At 38.5% G+C, this 20,610-nt stretch overlaps 1 protein-coding gene across 1 annotated transcript; it reads right to left on the reverse strand.

Annotated features, from left to right (window-relative positions):
* Window positions 1–6,431: 6,431 nt before the first annotated feature.
* LOC145998626 (pfs47 receptor-like) lies at window positions 6,432–18,728 on the reverse strand. Its single transcript, XM_083135084.1, has 4 exons — window positions 18,600–18,728; window positions 15,729–15,922; window positions 13,815–13,961; window positions 6,432–6,674 (listed from the first exon to the last, which is right to left on the reverse strand). The coding sequence occupies exons 1-4, from the start codon at window positions 18,604–18,606 to the stop codon at window positions 6,588–6,590; spliced, it is 435 nt and encodes a 144-aa protein (XP_082991210.1). The 5' UTR covers window positions 18,607–18,728; the 3' UTR covers window positions 6,432–6,587.
* Between the last annotated feature and the right edge of the window lie 1,882 nt (window positions 18,729–20,610).

Below are 20,610 nucleotides of genomic sequence, written 5' to 3' on the forward strand. Positions count from 1 at the left end.
CAACATTTCGAGAGCATACATTGCTCTCATCGTCAGGGAATGTAAAGAATTGAGACCAGTGTAGGTATAAATACACTACTATGATGGGGCAGAGCTTGGACACTGTCTTCGTATTGGCTCGCTCTGGATGCTGGTGTTCTCATTGGCTGCTGCCATGTTTGTGCAGAGGAGTGGGTTCCAGGCCTGACTGAGCTGGAGTTCCATGTCACTGTTGAGATTGATGTTTTCCCGTGAAATGACGCTTCCTTTACTCGTCGATCCCAGTAACTGACACGTTTGGCTATTATTTTGGTCTGCAAATAAAATCCTGTGAACCTCAGTGATGCTGTGTTCTGCAAGTCCTGACTTTTCTGGTTGGAATAATCTGATGTTGCGCTGATAGGAAGACAGCGTCCAAGCTCCGCCCCATCATAGTCTTGTATGGATATACATACAACAGAACTGGATTAATAGAATAATGACACTGTATGGAGGTTTGAGTCTCGGACAAGCCTGCATTTTTGAATGTTGATTACTGCTTGTTGATTATGAACATCATGTTTCTGTCAATTCCTAGTTTCATATGTATAATGGAATACTGTATTTACTATATACCGGGTGTTTCATAAATAATTGAGTGGTTACAAAAATTTATTTCAAGTAAACTATTGAACTTACATTAATGAAACCAGTCCAGAACAATTGAGGAACGCTAACAGTTTGTGCGTGTGCTCTGTTAAGGGGAGGCGATACAATTACGTACCAATTATGCATTTATTTCAATATCGCCCGAATAGGCACTGCTACTAAAAAGAAACCTGGGTGTACCCAAGAGTATGAATTTCTCTCCATGTTGCAAGTGGGAGCGTTTGTTTATGTTGATTATTAAACTGAATAACATGTTTGAAAAATATGATGAATAAGAATTTTCGGAATCCCGTGTATTCCTTATGGGGAATCAACTTCAACATGGAGTTACGGCTAATGAAAAGGAAGTTTCGACTTTTCCGCTGGTGAAATTCATCTTCAAACTGCCCTCTTCCCGTTTACATTTATTTCTATTCCATCGGAAGTTTTATATTCCCAAGAGAACGAATCAAATCATACTCCCATATGATCAATGCTTTACTCCTTGCCTCCTTGCAGTGTTCCCAAACCTGATGCGCATAAAAAAACTAAATTTCACCTTAAATGGAGTTAAAACTGACTTTCATGGACCTAGATTTACGAAGGCTGGATAAAGTGCCTGCTAGGGTAATGTTAGTTGTCAAAGGGGTGGGGCACTGCTATTATCGTTAACTCTAAATCGATGACAATTTATTCTTAGTTTTCAACATCTAGATCCGGCGGCATCGCTCATATCAATAATCCACCGATGGTCGTATGAAATCGAAAATAAAGAATTCCCTGACAACAATATTATGTCAATTTCACGTCAAACACGGCGGTATAAAGAAGTAGCTGGGGAGATAAGAGGGAGTGGGGCGACGCAGCCAATATAACAATATCACGTCACGTGTAAAATGTATAATTATGACAAAAGTTGGTCTATGTGGGCCAGAACCAGTGATGGCATCATAGTGGGGCACGAGAGTGGGCGTGCCAGTTCACAGCCGAACAAGTGCACGAAAGAGCCAGATCTGGCTCCAAGAGAGTTAAGTTGGCACACTGCCACGGACGGAAGGGCTTGGGAAGACTCCCGTGGAAACTGTATCGCATGCCCTTAAGCTGAGAGTTCACATCCCTGCCGCTAGGCGACACTGAAATCACCCACATGACTCAGTGTTTTGTGCAATGTTTTGGTCCCCAAGATGAAGGGACATTAAACCATGAGAGTTCTTTTTGTGGGGTTTCATCAAGACAGGATACTTGTCTCACCGATGCCGCGTGATATCGCAGCCCTAAAGGAACGTATCATCGCGCGATAGATACTTTCGACAGGCCCATGTTGATGCAAGTGTGGCAAGAACTAGACTATTGTGTTGATGCATGCTGTTTCACCCGTGGTGCACACATTGAACATTTGTAGGTGTCAAAAAATAAAAAAAAGAGTTCTTCATTCATTCTGGACTGGTTTCATTAACTTAAGTTCAATATTTTACTTGCACTAATTTTTTGTAACCCCTCAAGTTTTTATGAAACACCCAGTATTACACTCTTTTCCCTTTTATATGAAAACAAATACGAGGATTGATCAATAAATAATCACTGAGTGGCTTGACATAGTGATAGATAAGTCCTGGTAAAAAGAAACAATATGATTTACTCAAACATTAACATTCCACGTAAGTGCAATGTCAGTGCAAGCATGTAATCCACATAGACAAATATATTTTATTGCCTCTAACAATACTTGTACCTTAATGCATGTTTCAGAATATTGTCCATAATAGATCATCATCTACAATCTACTTTTACAACAGTGAAAAGTATTAATTTATGGAATTAAGGGGGAGCGGGTTGTTCCTGGAGAAAAAAAAAATATTGTAAAGGTTTTTCGTCGTCATAAATATCTATTTGGAAAATCATTTCCTTCATGTTCTAACTGGTTGTCTGGAAGCAGCAGAGATATCAAGATACAGCTTCAGCATTGTAGGGACATGAATCTCTGGAGTACTTATTCTCATATTTAAGGTAGCCTTACCTCTGAATGAGATTGCTAAGTGGAGAAAGGCAGCTGGAGCATTGTATTGATTGTATCACCTCCAATATTGCCGAGATTGAGAATGTGTTGGGCCCAGCATCACCATGTTCGTACACTTTTATTTGACCCAACAAGAGCTTCAAGAATTAAAACAAAAATTAAAACAAACAGTTGAAAACTTCTGCACTAGTGTACATAAAACACAGGATGTAAAAGAAAAAATAAAGAGTCCAACCACTTTCCAGGTGAAAGGAAATGTTTAGCTAAATCGCCTGTCAGGTGAAAGTACAGTTGACAAGGGAAGGCCACCTGCTGGAATGTTCCAGGAAAACAACTTTCTAATAGTCTTGTGTCTGGAGGGGAGTAATTTTTGTGTATATATATATCGTCCTGTTTTGTACCTTGTTTCATTTGTACTTGGTACAGAGTCTGAAGAAGACCTTGGTAGAAGGTTGAAACGTTCCGTTTAGTTTATGTTTTATAATAAAATAAATTTCTGCTTTGGTCAGCATATTGAGTTTTTCATATCATGGAAATGAGGCTTAATGGTGTCATAAAATAAAAAAAATAATTAGAATAGTCATGGACAATTTGCATGGTAATACTCATGGATTCCACTGTACAGGGTCAATAATCCTGTGGCTTTCATGCAGCATAATACCAATGCATTACTTTTTCATACTTTGTAAACTTGTTTAGAAAATGTTTCACCTTCAATGAGAAGAATGAAAGATAGGTGGCACAATATAACATTGCTATTGCATGATGTTAGATTCTAGTGCAATGTGTGTAAACAAAAATAATCTAATCCTGCAGTCAGAAGAGTAAAAATGCATAAAAGGGAGAAAAGGATATGCATGGACAATTCACTAAGTATATATTTTTCATATTTGGGAAAGCATATCTCAATTGTTTATTTTAAATCATGAAAAACTTAGCATTATTTCTATTAATTGCCCACAATGTAATTTCTGAGAGTACATAAAATAAAGTGAATAAAATAAGTCTAATGTTGAATGTTGACTAAAGTTCCGTGTTGAAAGTAGTTTTTGACTGTAGCTAGGTACAACATTTCCAGGCTGAAGCTGTTGCAGCACCACATTTTTAAAATTGTTGCTGTTCATCAGTATCATGACTTCGAGTAGCGAGCCTAGCAGTGATAGATCAATTGATCTCACATCTCTAATGATTTTCAAATTGCAATATTTATTTTGTTGTCAAAGCCACAGTTCATAAACAACATCTTTCTGGAGATATATAATAATGATAATAATAAACATTATGTTAGCACCATATTGTGTAGCTTAATGTATATACTACTAAGCATTTTATGTCACTGTGATGCCGTGTGTATAGTACCCCGGTATTTATTTTATGACTACGCCACTGCCTGTAAAACAGCTTAACGAAATCATGGGATCCATATAATTGATAGTGTCTTTTCGGAATTCCACCATGACTTCACAAAGGTGAGCTCTTTGCTTGAGCATATGTTGTGATGTACTGACTAGAGTACTTTCGAGTCTCTCACGTTCGAGCATACCACACTCGTAGTGGAATGATGGCAACGTCCCATATTTCAGAACCTAATAAGCATTTCTAATAAGCAATTCTAAATAATAATTCCGGGCCTAGCGCAGTGGTTACGTTGTCGCCATGTAATCAAGGGGTCCCAGGTTCGATACCCGGTGAAGGCACATGCCACAGTGGTTCGGATCCGACTCTTTTGGTAGGTCCAGTCCCAATTAGCCACTGTGCATAAAGTGGACTTAAAACACCAACTCAAACTAAATAATACTTCAGTACATTATTATGTAAGACTCAAATACAATATACGTGAAAGTATGCAATATCTACCGACCAAAAGGTAAAATGGATGTACATGCTGACAGACCTGCCTAAGCAATTACAAATATCATTGCACTGCAACAAGTACATCATTGTTCACTTACTGAAAAGGATAATCATATTCTATGAAATAATAAGATGCAGTTATTCGAACATCATTTTAATGTGACAATAATCGTGAAATGCACCTAGGCAGTTTCAGCACGCAATCATCTATTACATTTCCTTATATCACTGTATTGCAAAGATATACAAAACTGCATTTTAACATGGAGATGATGAGTATGCTCACTTAAGTTTCAATTTCCCTGCTGCTTTTACTTCACGATCCATATTTGAGTGCCCGCTATCACAGACAAATAACAGAAATACGTATACTACTAGGCTTCGATTGAATTCCACTCGATCAGAATACCTATCAATTCTGTATACCATGTAGTGTCGCCCATGTGAACCATCGAGTGCAGTACTCTAGTACTGACATCTTTTTCTGTAAGAGTTGTATGTACGAGGGTCGTTCAAGGAGAAAGTTTCCATTTTTTTTTTTGGAGAAAGTACTAGCCTGATAAATGAAATGAAACTAACAATGTGTTCTTTCGTCTTTCTTCTACATTTACACACAATGCAATGTTCGTACGGGCTACCGCGCATCCGCGGCACGTGATTAACGTGAGTCATGCAGTGAGAAATGTGCCCTGGCCATAAGGAGTAGCGAGACATGGCGGAACAACATGTCTTGGCAGTGTGGAGTAAAGAAGAGATTCGTTCTGTGATCCGTTATGAGTGGGAAAATGGTCTTGCTTTTATCGACATCCACAGGAAGCTGGTTGTTGTGTATGGATACTCTGTAATGTCAGTGCAAATGGTGCGAAGGTGGTGCAAATCATTTTCTGAAGGACGAACAAGCATATTCGATGAAGATCGGCCTGGTGGCCCGTCTGTAGTCAGTGAGTGATGCAACATTGGTTGACAAAGTGAATTCACTGGTTTTGGCCAACCGTCGAATCAAGGTTCGTGAAACAGCCGCTGATTTGAACATTTCCATCGGGACTGCACACAAAATCATCCACGAAAAATTGGGATACATGAAGGTTTCATCACGTTGGATTCCATGACAACTCACTGCAGAACATCTCACGATGCGTATGACATGTTGCCTGGATTCTCTGACCCGGTACCACAATGAAGGGAACAACTTTCTCTGCCGTATTGTGACTCAGGATGAGAGCTTCGTTCATCACTACACTCCAGAATTCAAACGGACGTCGATGGAATGGAAACAGCCGTGAAAAGTGTTCTTCGTTCTCTGGACCCCAAATTTTTTGCAGATGGATTTCAAAAACTTGTGCAACGGTGGGACAAATGCTTGTGCCGCCTTGGAAATTATGTTGAAAAGTGAGAAAGGACCATGCTACTTGTGCAACTTGATTTTTGTCTGTAACTTAAGAAATATTTTTTTTTGCAACATAGGGAAACTTTTTCCTTGAACGACCCTCGTAAGTAAATGAGAAACTCCAGATTTATGAACTTCAGATTCTTACTCGCTCCCTGCTCCTTCCAATTGTTATGTGACCATTGGTTTCCATTGTTTGTCAGGTGCTACTACCTTTCTGCATACGTAACCTTGAGATACATTTAGTTAGGATAATAATGACAGCAAATACATGAAGTGTAAGGGAACAGTGGAATAATAAGTTTTTTTTTTCATGAACCGAAACTGATCCCTGCTATATTCATTTTTAGTTTTAGATATGTCTAGAAGGATGATCAGTTTGTTTTAGACTTAGGCAATGACCATGTATTATTTTATTGATGATTTATTGTTACTTGTAAGAGGTGCTCTTAAAGAGTTGATGAGTTGGGTACTCGTCAGTGATAATGAGTCTGTCTCCATTTTATTACTATTTTTACACTGTTCCCTGCTTTCACAGTATTGTTAAATCAAAAGAAAAAGTAATGTTAACACTTTTATTCAATTAGCATTATTATATTAAACAGTTCCATCAACATATACAAAAAGCAACTATAAAATCAGAGTCATGTTCTTATGTGACTGTTGTAGAATTTCATCATCTCAGAGCTTGATTATAGCATCATAACTTGTCAAACGCCTATTTCATTTCAAAATAAGAACTTCATATTCCTTCAGGGCAACTTCTTTTCCACCAAAAGGAATGTACAATGTACGATGACTTGGATGGACCTAGGAAGAAAAAAAAATTATGTTCTTAAATGTAACTCTTAGAGGTCTACAATTAAATAAAAATTCTTCAAACATACTTTGATGTATCATTTGCTAAACCATACTTACAATTTAGTTCTTTTTTTGATCACAACTTCTGATTCTATGCCTTTTTTCATGCCATCAAATTATAATTCCTAAATACCCGTGTGGGTGAACATTCCAAATTAATTTCCACTTTTCTCTTGCAAACTGCATGTGATATTGTTCTTATTGACATTTTTCTTATAAATAAACAATAATCTACAAAGTGTCAAAGAGAATGTAGGAACTGTTCTCATAATGGATTGAGAAATGTACTGCTTTTAACTCATAATTGTCACAAGTCTATTGTCTGTGTTTTTACTTTTTCTCGGCAGTTGATGCTTGGAAGAAAATGAGGGAATTATTTTGTTAGGAATTCGATTGTGAGAGTGAGATAAAGAGTCCAATCACTTTCCAGATGATAGGAAATGTTTAGCTAAATCGCCTGTCAGGTGAAATTACAGTTGACAAGGGAAGGCCACCTGCTGGAATGTTCCTGAAAAAACAACTTTCTAATAATCCTGTGTCTGCAGGGGAGTGATTTTTGTGTGTATATATCTTCCTGTTTTGTACCTTGTTTCATTTGTACTTGGTGCAGAGTCTGAAGAAGACCTTGCTAGAAGCTTGAAACGTTACGTTTAGTTTATGTTTAAAATAAAATAAATTTCTGCCTTGGTCAGCATATTGAGTTTTGCATATCATGGAAACAAGGCTTGATGGTGTTATAATGTAGATTATGCGTTTGGACATTGATTTACCATATAGTAAATGGTACATTATTTATTATAAGGAAGGAAGGAGGTCATTATTTGTATGTCGTTGCACAGTGAGATAACTGAATGCAACTCTTCAAAAAAGTTTTTTACCGGTAATCTTTCAGGTAGATGTCATGATAAGAGAAATTTATTAAAGAATTAGTTATAAATTTTACCTTTAGCCAACCACCATAAGGATTATGCCACTTGGATATTACTTAACATGTACATATGTAACAATCAAAGAACTCTTTGATATGAGACAAACTTAGAATAGAATATAAGGAAAAGCAAATTGAGTAACTTTCAATTGCATCATGCCACTGACAGTTGTGTAAAGCATTGTGCAATGACTCCCCTTTATTGTGACTCTTTGGCAACCAAACACATTGTTGACTCACAATCTTTTCGCTGAAAGTTCTGAGTTCACGTTCTCACCTGAACCTGGATTTTCTTTTGTTTTATCTAATCATCATTCATCCGCATTGTCAGGTATAGCCTAAAGAGGTAGGCCATATAAAATAACATGAATGCAAATAACTTGAAAGATGATGACCTTTTCATCTTATAGGAACGAAGTATCTAGTCAAAATAGTAAACATTTAGCTGTGAATGTAGCCATAAAACATAAATTAACTATATTATTTTTGTATAAAATGAGTTGCTACCCAAACATCAATTCATGGGCGTTGCCGGAAATTTCCAGTGAGGGGCAACATGCCCATTTGACCCCCACCCTTACCGACGCCCATGATTCAACTTTGTTGCTCTGAGAAAGTTTCTACATTGAGATAGGCTATCTTGCTTGCAATAAAAGAAGGTTGTCTGTAATCTTATTTACTTCTTGTATCACCTGCTAAACTCATGAGATAAAAAAGTCTGATTACAAGGTTTAGTGTTCCGAGTTTGCAATATTTGATATGAGAATATGTATGGGAGCATCAAAGTACTCAATAAATGGCTTTAATAATATACTACTTTCCTCATGTTATATTTGTACCCACAGCACTAACTTTGATCGTCAATAACATGAAACTGCTTTTCTTTAATTTCCTTCAGTTATAAAACTTTATCCAGTAAAATATCTACCATTCTTTACTGTACCTGACAGTGCTAGACAGTAGTGTTTTTAGGTAAATATACAGTGAAGGACACTTCTGGATAGAAACAATACCAGTCTTTCAATAGAATCGTCAGAACACAGAAGTGTCCGTAACTGTACAATCCATGAAAATATATAGGGCCTAAGCAGAAAATTAACTTTATGGTGTGATTTGAAAATTGCATAACTGGTAACTATACAGTAGTGTTCTTTGAAACATGGTCGTAGACAGGAGAAATATCTGGGAAGGGGGGGGGTCATAATTGATCCTATACTTGGTAGTATTATACACAGCCGTTATGCACTATACAATCATGTGGTTTATGCTGTTTATGGAACCATACATAGATTAAATCTACCTAGGTATATACTACACAGACTGCTGGATGGGGGGGGGGGACCATAAGGTGCTATATTTTCATTATTTAATTTTCATATTTAATAAGTCTTGTGTGGGGAGGGGGGTCCGGACCCCCTAAATACGTCCTTTCCGTTCTTCAAAGCCCTATGATCCCAATATAGTTCTTGTCTTCCAATAAGTTCAGAGGAAATTATACAGCAAATGCTAAACGAGTATATTTTCATTATTTAATTTTCGTACCTAATAAGTTTTTCGGGTAGGTGGGGGGGGGGGGGGGTCGGACCCCCGAAATACGTTCTTCGTGTCCTTCAAAGCCGTATGATCCCAATATAATCCTTGTCTTACAATAAGTTCAGAGGAAATTATATAGCAACGGCTAAACGAATAAATGTCTCATTATTTAATTTTAATACTTGATAAATCTTTCGCGGGGTCCGGACCCCTGGACCCCCCTAAATACGTCCTTGCTAATAGGTGATATGTGTGTGCAGGCACGTATCCAGAGGGGGGGTTAGGGGGCTCGAGCCCCCCCCGAAAGTTTTAGGTTTACACTAGATAAAATGAGGTTTTTTGTTTCTTGTGGTGTGAAATAAAATAATGTGATAATAATTTAAGGAGAGAAATAATTATCGAGGCAAGATGGAGAATGTTCCGTAACCCTGTTATTGATAATAGCACGTATCCAAGATGGGGCGCAGGGGGCTCGACCCTCTCCCCAGGAAATTTTTTACTTTACGTTAGATAAAATTAGGTTTTTGGCTTCTTGAATAATGTGAAAATAATTTAAGGAGAGAAATACTTATCGAGGCAAGACAGAATGTTTTATACCCCTATTATTGTTAATAGCACGTATCCAAGGTGGGGATGAGATGGCTCGAGCCCCCCCCCCTCAGGAAATTTTTCAATTTACACTAGATAAAATTAGATTAGATAATTATCGAGACAATACGGAGAATGTTCTATAACCCTGTCATTGTTAATAGCACGTATCCAAGGTGGGGTTGAGGTGGCTCGAGCCCCCCCCCCAGGTTTTTTTTTATTTTTCACTAGATCGTTGTAATTTCTAATCTCTGGAAGGCGGGAGAGAGTACGTTCTTGAATGAGAGAAGGAGTCAACTACTGGCAATATTAACGAATCGTTTTATCTGTGGAACGTTCTAGAATATAATTAGGATATAAATACGCAGATTCAATTTTTCGGTTCTACAAAGAATCGATTAATGATAGTGATTCGAAAATGAAGACATTGACGACAGTAGAACTTCCGGGGCCTTAATGTAGTGCTAGTTCGGGTCGAGGGCCGAAGAGATCAAGGTGCCTCTCTCTCTCTCTCTCTGTCTCTGTCTCTCTAAAGTGAATATTTCAGCAGTACCGGATATTGGAGTGGTTTATTAAAACAGAAATAAGCTGCATAGATCAACTGAAAATCAAAGTTTTGAGTGATGATTTAGTTTTGCCAGAACTAAATTTCGTATATGCAGTCCGAGAATTTCATGGTATAAAAAAATACTTTTGTTTAAGCCTACTGGGTTCAAAACACATTCAAACACTTAACTACCATAAAGAGACAGCCAAAAATTTTATGAATGTCGAGAAGAGAAAGCAAGAAGATGTTCCATATGTAGACATTTTAGGCAGAAATTGTAGGCTCTACCAGGACCCGAATCAGGGCTCTACCAACTGAGCCACCTAGCCATCCTTGACTTCAATCGATTTCTCGTTAAAATGTATAGTACATGTCCTGCGTATATCTAAAGCCCCTATCACACGAAACTGGATTTCTAGTTGGAATGCCCTAGTTGGCGATGAACTGACTTTCTGGGTAGTAATCATGGCTGCCTGGCTGACTGCTTGACTGGTTTTGAGGAATAGGACATGTTCTAATTGCTACTAACTTCTTCGACTAGATTCTGTGGAACAGCCAATCAGAGCAAAGTTTGGCCATGTGAAGATAATCTGTGAGTATGTAAAGTAGCCTTTTTTTGTCTGTGGCTTCCGAGTGCATACTGCACGAAAGGCATGTTTACAATTGAAAAAGCTAAAATATTCTTCCATACGTGTATAGTAAACGTTGTAAAGTATGTATTTTATCAGCGCCGTTCTTCTCTACCTAAAACCATTTAATGCGATGCGATATTTTTCTCGGTTGGATAGTTATCGTATTTTAAAAGTGTGAAGTGATACGTTGTTTACATCTCGCGTGGCCGCCATTATGGGAACGAAAGACTATCGAGAAGTACGGTATAACAAGTACCGTGTGAGGCGAAAACTAGCAAATGGGTAGCCAGTCCAGCGTCAACTAGAGCATTCCAACTAGAAATCCAGTTCCGTGTGATAGGGGCTTTATTGTAAGGTGTTGCCTGTATAGTGAACAAGCACAGAAAATATAGGAGAGAGAAGAAAACTGAGGAGCATTCCCACCGATTGAGAATTTTTTTCTTCTTTGGTTAACAAGAGCTACTACTTCGAGGTGACAATGACAGTGGCCTAATACGGGAGATTTCACACCGTGTCGCCTGAGGATTTCACAAGTCGAAATTAGGTTTGTGCGGCCTTTTGTGTCGCTACGGTGTGAAACGTTGCTGTTGATTCGACATGTATCGCGTGTTCCTTTCGGTCTGAAACCTTCCTAGTAAGTCTTGAAAATCCAAGTCACAAGAATGGAAAATTAGGACCTTGTTAAGGTTAGGCAGACGACAGCACCCTACAGGATCATATCCAAACCTGTAGGAAGAACGCATCTTACTTCAATCTCCAATACGGAATGATAAAAACTTCTGGTGAGTTGATTTTAAAAGAATGTGTCCGAGATAAAGAGTGGCGTGCCCAGGATTTTCGGAAGGGAGAGGGGTTACGCATACTATTTTTGGTGGTCAGTCCTGATTTTGCCATTTTTTCCTGTCTTTCACTGGAGATATATGAATAAGCATTTGATCATACTGGGAGACGAAACAAATTAGATGTGTTGGGAACGGAAGGGTTTTCACTGTGCATTAACTGTTTCGTGATCCAGCTGTATTCGAGAAGACTTCCTTTGTTTCGTGCCGATATATGACAAGACAGCGGAAGCTGTGACAGGCATTTTTGAACCCTTGTGAGTGCTAAGGCCTGAATCTGAACAATTTGGTGGGTTTCGGCTTTTATAAGAGCTTCAAACGTGGGAGGACAAGACACGTTAGTGGTGTTCAGGCTCGAATCAGAGAGAAATATTCGAGAGTTGTCTGTGTCCAGTTCACAGCCCGCAATTTGAATCTCACGTTGTCGAGTGGATTGTCCATCCCGTGCATGTGTAACAGCTTCGTAAAAACACTCAAAGACACCATAGATGTTTTATGCCCAATGAGAAGAAATAGACAAACACACATACTGAGATGGTTCCGACACACAATGTTAATGCATGGAAACAGAGGAGTCGAGTGGTAAAAAATGTTCCGATTTCACGTTCTGATTAAATTGACAGCCTTACAGTGGCGACGATTTAAGGGATAGTTGCTCCCCATTTTTTTTGCCTCAACATTATGGCATCTTAATGTTAAGCCTTGTTTACCAAGAGAAAGTAAACTTTCCTTGCACCGCCCTCCGCCCCCCCACCTGTTTTGGAACCCAATTGCCACCACTGGTCTTAAACATACAATTGTGAGGTTCTTACTATACCCCTTAAAAAAATGCTGTTGAGCCCCCCCCCCCCCCCCCGAAAGGAATTCCTGGATACGTGCCTGTGTGTGTGTGGTGCAAAAATATGAACATCTCTAAGGCTCGGTGCACCTTTGGCCTGAGCCAGCCAAGCCGTTTTCAAACTCCTCTCCTTTTTAAAAAAGCACTATTTCCATCTCTTTATACTAGAATTCGTACTAGAGCCTTCAGTAAATTTTCGTCTGGCTTGCATTCACTCCTGTCTGTGATGTAAAATGAGTTTATATAGCCACAAATATCTCAACAGCGAAACATTAATATTCACATTAATGTTCTAGAAGGAATTCTAAGCATATGTGATTTTCCAGAATTTTTCAGAATTCGCTGTCGTCTAGCGAGGTCTTAACACATAATGAGGAGACACAATCACGTTGTTCTCTCCTCGTTTTTAACACTAGTTTTTCACCATAGAAATCACTAGGGGTGTGCGGGATTGGGAAAAAATTTCCCGTCCCGATCCAGACTTCGGGAAATGACTTCCCGACTTTCCGGAATCCCTAGCAGTCGGGAAATACCGAATGGTTATTTTAAAAAGTTGTCAATTATCGACTTTTTCTGCTTTGTAAGTGTTTGGAACTTATCGGAAATTGTTTGTTTTTATTCCAGAAAAGCAAAAACGATCACTTAATTTGAAAATGACGTGTATAATTCGAGATTTTCAGAGCTTCGGGAAATTTCGAACATTTCCCGTCCCGAAAATTTCCCGACTTTGTTTGGAAATGGCAAATTTTTCCCGTCCCGAATGTCGGGATTAAAAAAAAAAATTCACGACCCGAACCCATCCCGACCAAAAATATTCTGTCCCGCACACCCCTACAAATCACATAGCATTTTCAAGTGTTCTTATACACACATTTCCACGCAATAGAAGAACTTCAACCAACAACTTACTGGCCCACAACGTATATTCTATCTGTATTGCTGACTTTCTACCTTCGTGATTTCAAACAAATGAGTAGTGCAGAAATCACAAGATCAAGTCTGCAACGATCCGTGCCGCGAGCTGTGTCGATTGCTCGTGCACTTTGCGCTTTCGAACTGCACTAGGTGACGTCACTTCCGTCCGACTGTACTTCAAGTCTGCACTTTGCACACAGGAAGGTATGTGTGTGTTATATGTGTGTGCGTGTGTGTTTTATTGTTGACAGAAACTTCTAATCACGCACCTTTCCCACTGCCATGGACCCCTTGTGGAATGCCCTTCCGACGTATAACGGCTCTCCGGAAACAGTACTCCCTCCCTTTACTGCATCAGCAGGAACGACGCCATTTTGACAGCCTTGCCAGAGACTTCGTCCAGAATGACATAGGACCTAAAGAGATAGAAAGTAAATATAAAAAAACGAAATATAATTAGGTGGAAGCGAGACCAGAAGGAAGGAGGGGAAGAGGAAGACCTTGGATAGAATGGGAACAATACCTGTCAGAGATGGTTACTAAAAGAGGGAAGTTAAGAGAATGGCACAAGATAGGAAGAGTTTTAGCAGATAGCTGAAGGACCCCGACGCCTAACGGCACGAAGGGGAAGAAGAAGTAAAGTAAAGTATATAGGTTGAAAACTTGATAGAAAACTATTGGTTTACTAGACTGTATACGCAGAGAGACATTAACTATGATATTTCTTGCATTTTTTCTATTTGAATTTTATTTATTTTAACGTTGCTTTCCTGTCTTATCAGGCTAATCAGAATAGATACATACTAGCTACGAGTCGAACCTGGAAGCTTTGGTAGCTAGATTGTGGGCGAGCCATTAAACGAGAATATTGATAAATACATTAATCAGTTGGATACTATCCCATAATATAGTTGGCCACATTACAAGTTAAATGTAGGACTAGATTCAACTTTATATGACCAATTTCTTATCTTTATTACAAGATAATTTAAAATATACGTAGAGAATTTAGCATAAGGGACAAAGGGATGGACACCTCTGCCTGTACATACCTCACAGTATTCATCATCCCCAGAGCCCAGAAGACAACGGCAAGGCGCTGTGCCTATGGAGAGAAAAAAAGGGGGCCGGGGAACCCCCGGAAGTAAACCTGCCGCCACCCGCATACTTTCGGGGGTATGTGCTTAAGCTCTGGTGCCTTTAAATAAACCAGAACGTCGGTTCCGCTGAATTTATACGGTTCCCCCGTCTTTTTATCTCCTTTATTTCTATTTATGAATTATAACATACATACAATGAGACAAAATAAAATAATATACATACAGTGATTTTGTTGGTGTTGTTGATTTGTTAGCATAAACTCCATTCTGGGTAACCAGAACGGTAATAATTATATTGTGTTACTTAATTTTATACAATTTTATTTATTATAAAAAAATGAGTGAGACGTGTTAATTAGTTATTTATTTCTATTGTAGATTGTTTTTGTCATGGTCGCGATCATTAATTTCAAAGCTAAATTATTTAATTTTGTTTTATCGCATTTTATTCTGTTATTTAGTTGACTTATGTGCTAGCTTTTCTGGAAAAACCAGAACGACTCGTTAATTGATAGTTAATTGCATGTTATAAGATGCGCTGACGCCTATGGAGAGTGACCACTTCTGTTTACTTATTATTATTATTTTTTTTTTACTGAAGATGCCCTCCTCCACCCGCACAGGTACATTCAGTGGTATGCGCTTTTTACCCTAGCTTCTAATATGATACTATGCTAGGACGTCAATTTGCATTTTGTTTTCTTATATTATCTCTCTCTTTCTTTTTTGTTTTATTTCATTAATATACAAGTTTACAATTATAATAAAGAATGCAACATAAAATTACATACACGAAATAGAAGAAAATAGTCAAATATAAATATTAGCATTCCAGCAGCATCAAGGGTTGCTGGCTCTACGATGCAGTTCCAAATAGAAGCTGCTCTCGCAGTCTGAAGGTCTGCAAGTTTGAACTACATCAATACAACACAAACAATTTAAATGAGTACATTACAAACATGCTCTACTCCTCCTGCCATTTTCTAATTAAGTTTAGTTTAATATCTAGTCGAGTTTCAATTTTGCATTGAAAAGTTGTTTACTTAAATTTCGCAAGACATCAAGACGAATCCTTTCACTTACCTCGTAATCAAACTTGGAATGCTCTGCGCCTCCCCAGCAGACAAAAGCACCGCCTTTGTTGGGAATAACCTTTGCTGGCAGAAGGTCGTTGGAGTGCCGTGCTCGCCCTACGTAGATGGCGCTGTTGTCGCAATCAAATCCTCCCTTAACTGCGTTTGGTGGAACTTGTCCCCTGGCACAGGAAACCCACTGGCCTTGAAAGTAAATCACAATTGAAAATACTTATATTTTGTTTAGATTTCTGTTATAATAATAGAATCCCATATTCCTATGAGCTGCGTTCGATTCCCGGTGGAGGTATATAGTAGTTCGGATCCAACTTTTAACTGTAGGTTCAGTCCCGATTAGCCTTTCTCTACATAAAGTGGACTTAAAACAACAATTCAATCAATGAATCAATTATCGTAGCGGCGATTGGGTGCCAAAACTGGAGGAGGGGGTGGGGCGAGGACAGCTTACTTTCTCTTGGTAGACATTGCCTATTATTAAGAGACCATAGTGCTGGGGCAACTACCACGTACATTCCCTCCTAATCGCGCCGCCAGTGTAAGTTATCGTTGTAAAACCACTACTAAATAGTTGAAATTGACTTGGAGTGGAGTACAGTCACGGACACTTCTGCATTGTAAAACTTCCATTAACTTTCAATGGAATCATTACAACCCAGAAGTGTCCGTGTCTGTACAATGCATTTGCATGCTACTTTGTACACCGTGATATTCGTTTATTTATTTTCCCGCTATGTATACTTGAATAAGATGTTTCTATTATCAGGAAGATGTATAACATGACAGGCCCGTATCCAGATTTTTTTTATGGGGACCAAAACCCGATATCTTGGTTTTATATATATATATAATTGCCATGAAATGTATGTCAATTATTAATTAATATTATTAATTAATTAATTCATTAATATATTTATATTTATATTTATAAACATATATAAACAAATTAATTTGCTACATTTATAAACTAGCAAATGAATTCCTTTAACGACTCGTTCAAAATGTCAAGAAATTAGAAGATAGGTGAAATGATTTTAATAAGTGTTAGATATTACTTAATTATTGCTTTTTATTAAAAATGATAATTAAATTTTCATACTTTTATTGTGTTTTGTTTTTATAATGGTGTTAATGTAATAATAGTATCTCGAAAGTAAATATTTTCTTATCAGAGTTGTAGCTAGAGATTTCAGCGCCCAGGAAGATAATAATTTTCGCATCCCCTGCATCGAATTTGCACCCCACTAGCTGTAGCTGGCATACTTAGGCATTGTAGAAATTTTATGTACCTACTCTCTTCCGTTGAATCCGATGAAAAGAAAACTTAGCATTCAAGAAATGTGGCTAATACAGTAAAATGACAGTCGGTTGTGCATCCCACACCATCTTCATTGAAGCAGTGTGTGTTATTGTTCACATCTGCAAAATCGATTGCAAATTAAAGATAACTAGGTGGAGGGACAAAAAATGAGAAACTTTAAGAAGACATTAGTTTCCTATTAAATTAACATGTAAGTTTTATTCCAGACGAAAGGATGTGGGAAATGGAGGAGAAATAACAGGTTGGTCTAATTTCTATGTTCCAGTGGCCTACGGTGACAATGACAACCACCTTCGCAGCTACGGCTCCATTTCTTACTAGTCCTATTTGATATAATGTTAAAACCTTATCTATGACTGGAGAAGTACGTTTTTACCCCATGCTGTTACCAGCCCTAGAGAGAGAGAGAGAGAGAGAGAGAACAAGAGATGTATGCAACATTCACGCACAGGCCGACATCATTCTTTGTTATTCCTTCTTTGTATGTGTTTATGATGTTATTTTTAGTAAAGTATGTTTGAAGTCCAAACTAATTGCTTATCTTTGTTGTTATAAACACAAACTCCTACCCTCGGAAAATTTTAATGGGGGGGGGGGATTTTAATAGAACAAGATCATTGGTGGAAAGGTGGGAAATCTCCCTTCCGCCATGGGAATTCGTACCCTGAATGTGACCACCAACGCTATGGAATTATCCTTATAATGAAGAACATGTCTGAATGTGAATTAACCACAAAAAAGAGGACCTTTTCTCATCAAGACTGCAGTTCGAAAAAGGTCAAAACAGGGAGTAAATATGGTGAACTGTCCCGACCAAATTGGAACATTTAATAGCTTCGCATAAATGGTTATAAAACTAAAATTACTAAATATAGTAGACTGCCAACTTCTGGAGTCTGCCTCTCTCCAGAGACAACCCATTCATTTATACAAGTAGGAAATCTAAATTCTTGCAAAATCTTAAAAAATATCCATGTTATTTTTGTAGGTTTGCATCAAAGTATTTCATGAGTCGGGTTGGGGGGGGGGGGGTATGGCCCCCTTGGCCGCCCCTGAGTACGAGCCTGTAACATGACTTGAAACGTTACAGCAGGAGCTACAACAGTACAAAATGACTTCTCTCTTTTTTTTTCGTCAGTACCGGCGATTGGGAGCCAAAACTGAGGAGGGAGAGAACAGTTTTCTTTCTCTTGGTAGACAAGGCTTAGCATTAGGCCACAGTGCTGGGGCAAAATGGCATAAAGAGGGTGGGGAACTGCCCTCATGCCCCCTCCTAATCGCCGTCACTGTCTTTCGGTAATCGTCGTCACTCTTTTCATTCTCTTCTCATCGCGACGACGAGAATAAAGGTTCATCTCAGGAAACACCATGATACAACACACCCATTCCTCGTCCCGGATTCGTTCTGGCGAGTTACGCTAACCACTCCACCACAGACGATGGCACACACACATGCTACTTGTCAATATCCTAATGACTCTACTGTTATGTGATCAATTCCCTTCCCTACTAGAAAATAATGTAAAACAAAGCAACAGTTACCTGGCATAGCTGCTTATCCCAACACTTTCTCGCGCTCCAACTGAAGCATCTGTTTCCAATGAACAAAAAAATATCATTGGCAAACTTGTTGCTCTTGCTTCCGCTCTGATACCCCCTCCCCTCCCCTTGTCTAGCCACATACGAGACTTTTCTTCAACATGATCTAGCAACTGGATGTAATTAATGAGCTATTCTACATCCGAAGAAACTGCATTGCTGTTAAGTAATATTTCCCCGCTTTCAATCCACTTCTAGTAAAAGGGAGGGCTTCCACGATGGTGCAATGGTATCTTCGTCCTCTTGTAATCAAGGGGTCCCGGTTCGATACCCGGTGAAGGCACATAGTCGTTCGGGTCTCACTTTAAACTGTAGGTTCAGTCCTGATTAGCCTTGCTGTGCATAAAATGGACTTAAACCACCAACCCAATCAATTTAGTGAAAGGATGATAATCGTAACTGCAGTTTCAGTGTGATCTAAAGTGACAAAATGAGCGTTACTGAGAATCTAACCTGGAACGTGCCGATTTCAACTTCTAAGGATAATTGATTGATTGATTGATAGATTTTGCCTTATTTAACTTCGCTTTTGTGCCACTTTTGGCTAATTTGAGAAGATTGGGATGAGGTGTGACATGATGAAATTTATGAATGGACACTCACAAACATCCGTGCTCAGGCCGGGATTCGAACCCGGGACCCCTGGCGTCGTAGCGCGATGTTCTAACCACTCCACTTATGGCTCATCTTGATGTCAGGAGGCTAAATATATATATTGTTGTTTGGCTACTGGATGGGGAAATTAGTTACTGAACACATTCCCCTCTATTCGTGTAATTTTTAGCAAGACGCTGACCTCTCAGAAAGATCTAGGAATCACAGATAACATTTCTACTATGCAGTTGCGGCGTTTGGGTGCCAAAGTTTACTTTTTTTGTTAGACAAGGCTTAGCATTAAGAGGCCAAAATGCAGGGGCAAATTTTATGACGAAGTAAAGACTGTTTAAAATAAGTGGAAAGCGGCGGAGTGAGAACTAGAACTGTACCTGTTTATTTAGAAAAAAAATGTTAAAACTATCTTGAAAATGGTCATAAAATTTATGAAAAATCAAAAATATTAAAATAATTTTATAAATGTTTCTTTCCCTTATTGGCAGTATAAGGTTATGGAAATTTCATTTTAAACATTGAAAGATGTGTGACTAGTTCTAAAATGGAATGTGTGTGCGTGTGTGTGTTGAGGTTGTACTTTGTACCCTCCCTCCAAAACACTAACTTTCCCGCACTTCTGGGACTCCCCGATGGCGCAGCGGTAGCGTCGTCGCCTTGTAATCAAGGGGTGTCGGGTTCGATACCCGGTTGAGGCACAAGAGGTTCGAATCCCACTTTAAACTGTAGGTCAGGTCCCGATTAGCCTTACTGTGCATAAAGTGGACTTAAAACAACATATCAATCAATCAATTTCCCGCGCTTCTGGACATGAATTTCTTTCACATAGAGTGTCACTGGCAATTTCGATATACGCCATCACCATGAGCGTCGCCAGAATTTTTTGCAGGGTGGGTCGGGCAAATGATAAAAGTTCAATTGTAGAAAATAATAAGTATTATTAACACGGTTATGAATGTTATTATACAATAATAAATATTATAAAATAACAAAAATAAATTTTATTCGAAATAATGTAAATGGGAAGACTCGATCCACCAAGCGAGAGAATACCAGGACAACTATTTTCCATTATTTCTTTTGCATTTTATGCAGTTAGTATCTGAAATGCATTTTGATATTAACTTGTTCACGTCTCGTTCAAGAAAAGGCTTTAAAGGTTAGGGGAATAATTTTTTCATAAAGTTTGTTGTGTGATCTCTCACCTAAAACTGTATTACGTGTACTAGAATTTTGAAAACTGTTGAGCCATTTGTTCTTTGGATGAGTTGGTAAAATATGACCTTGTTCCTGTATTTTTCACTCAATGTTTTCGATCCAATGCATTTTTACTTTGATTATTCTG

This window comes from Lepisma saccharinum, chromosome 14 (assembly GCF_977018435.1).
Source record: "Lepisma saccharinum chromosome 14, izLepSacc3.1, whole genome shotgun sequence".
NCBI lineage: Eukaryota > Metazoa > Arthropoda > Insecta > Zygentoma > Lepismatidae > Lepisma > Lepisma saccharinum.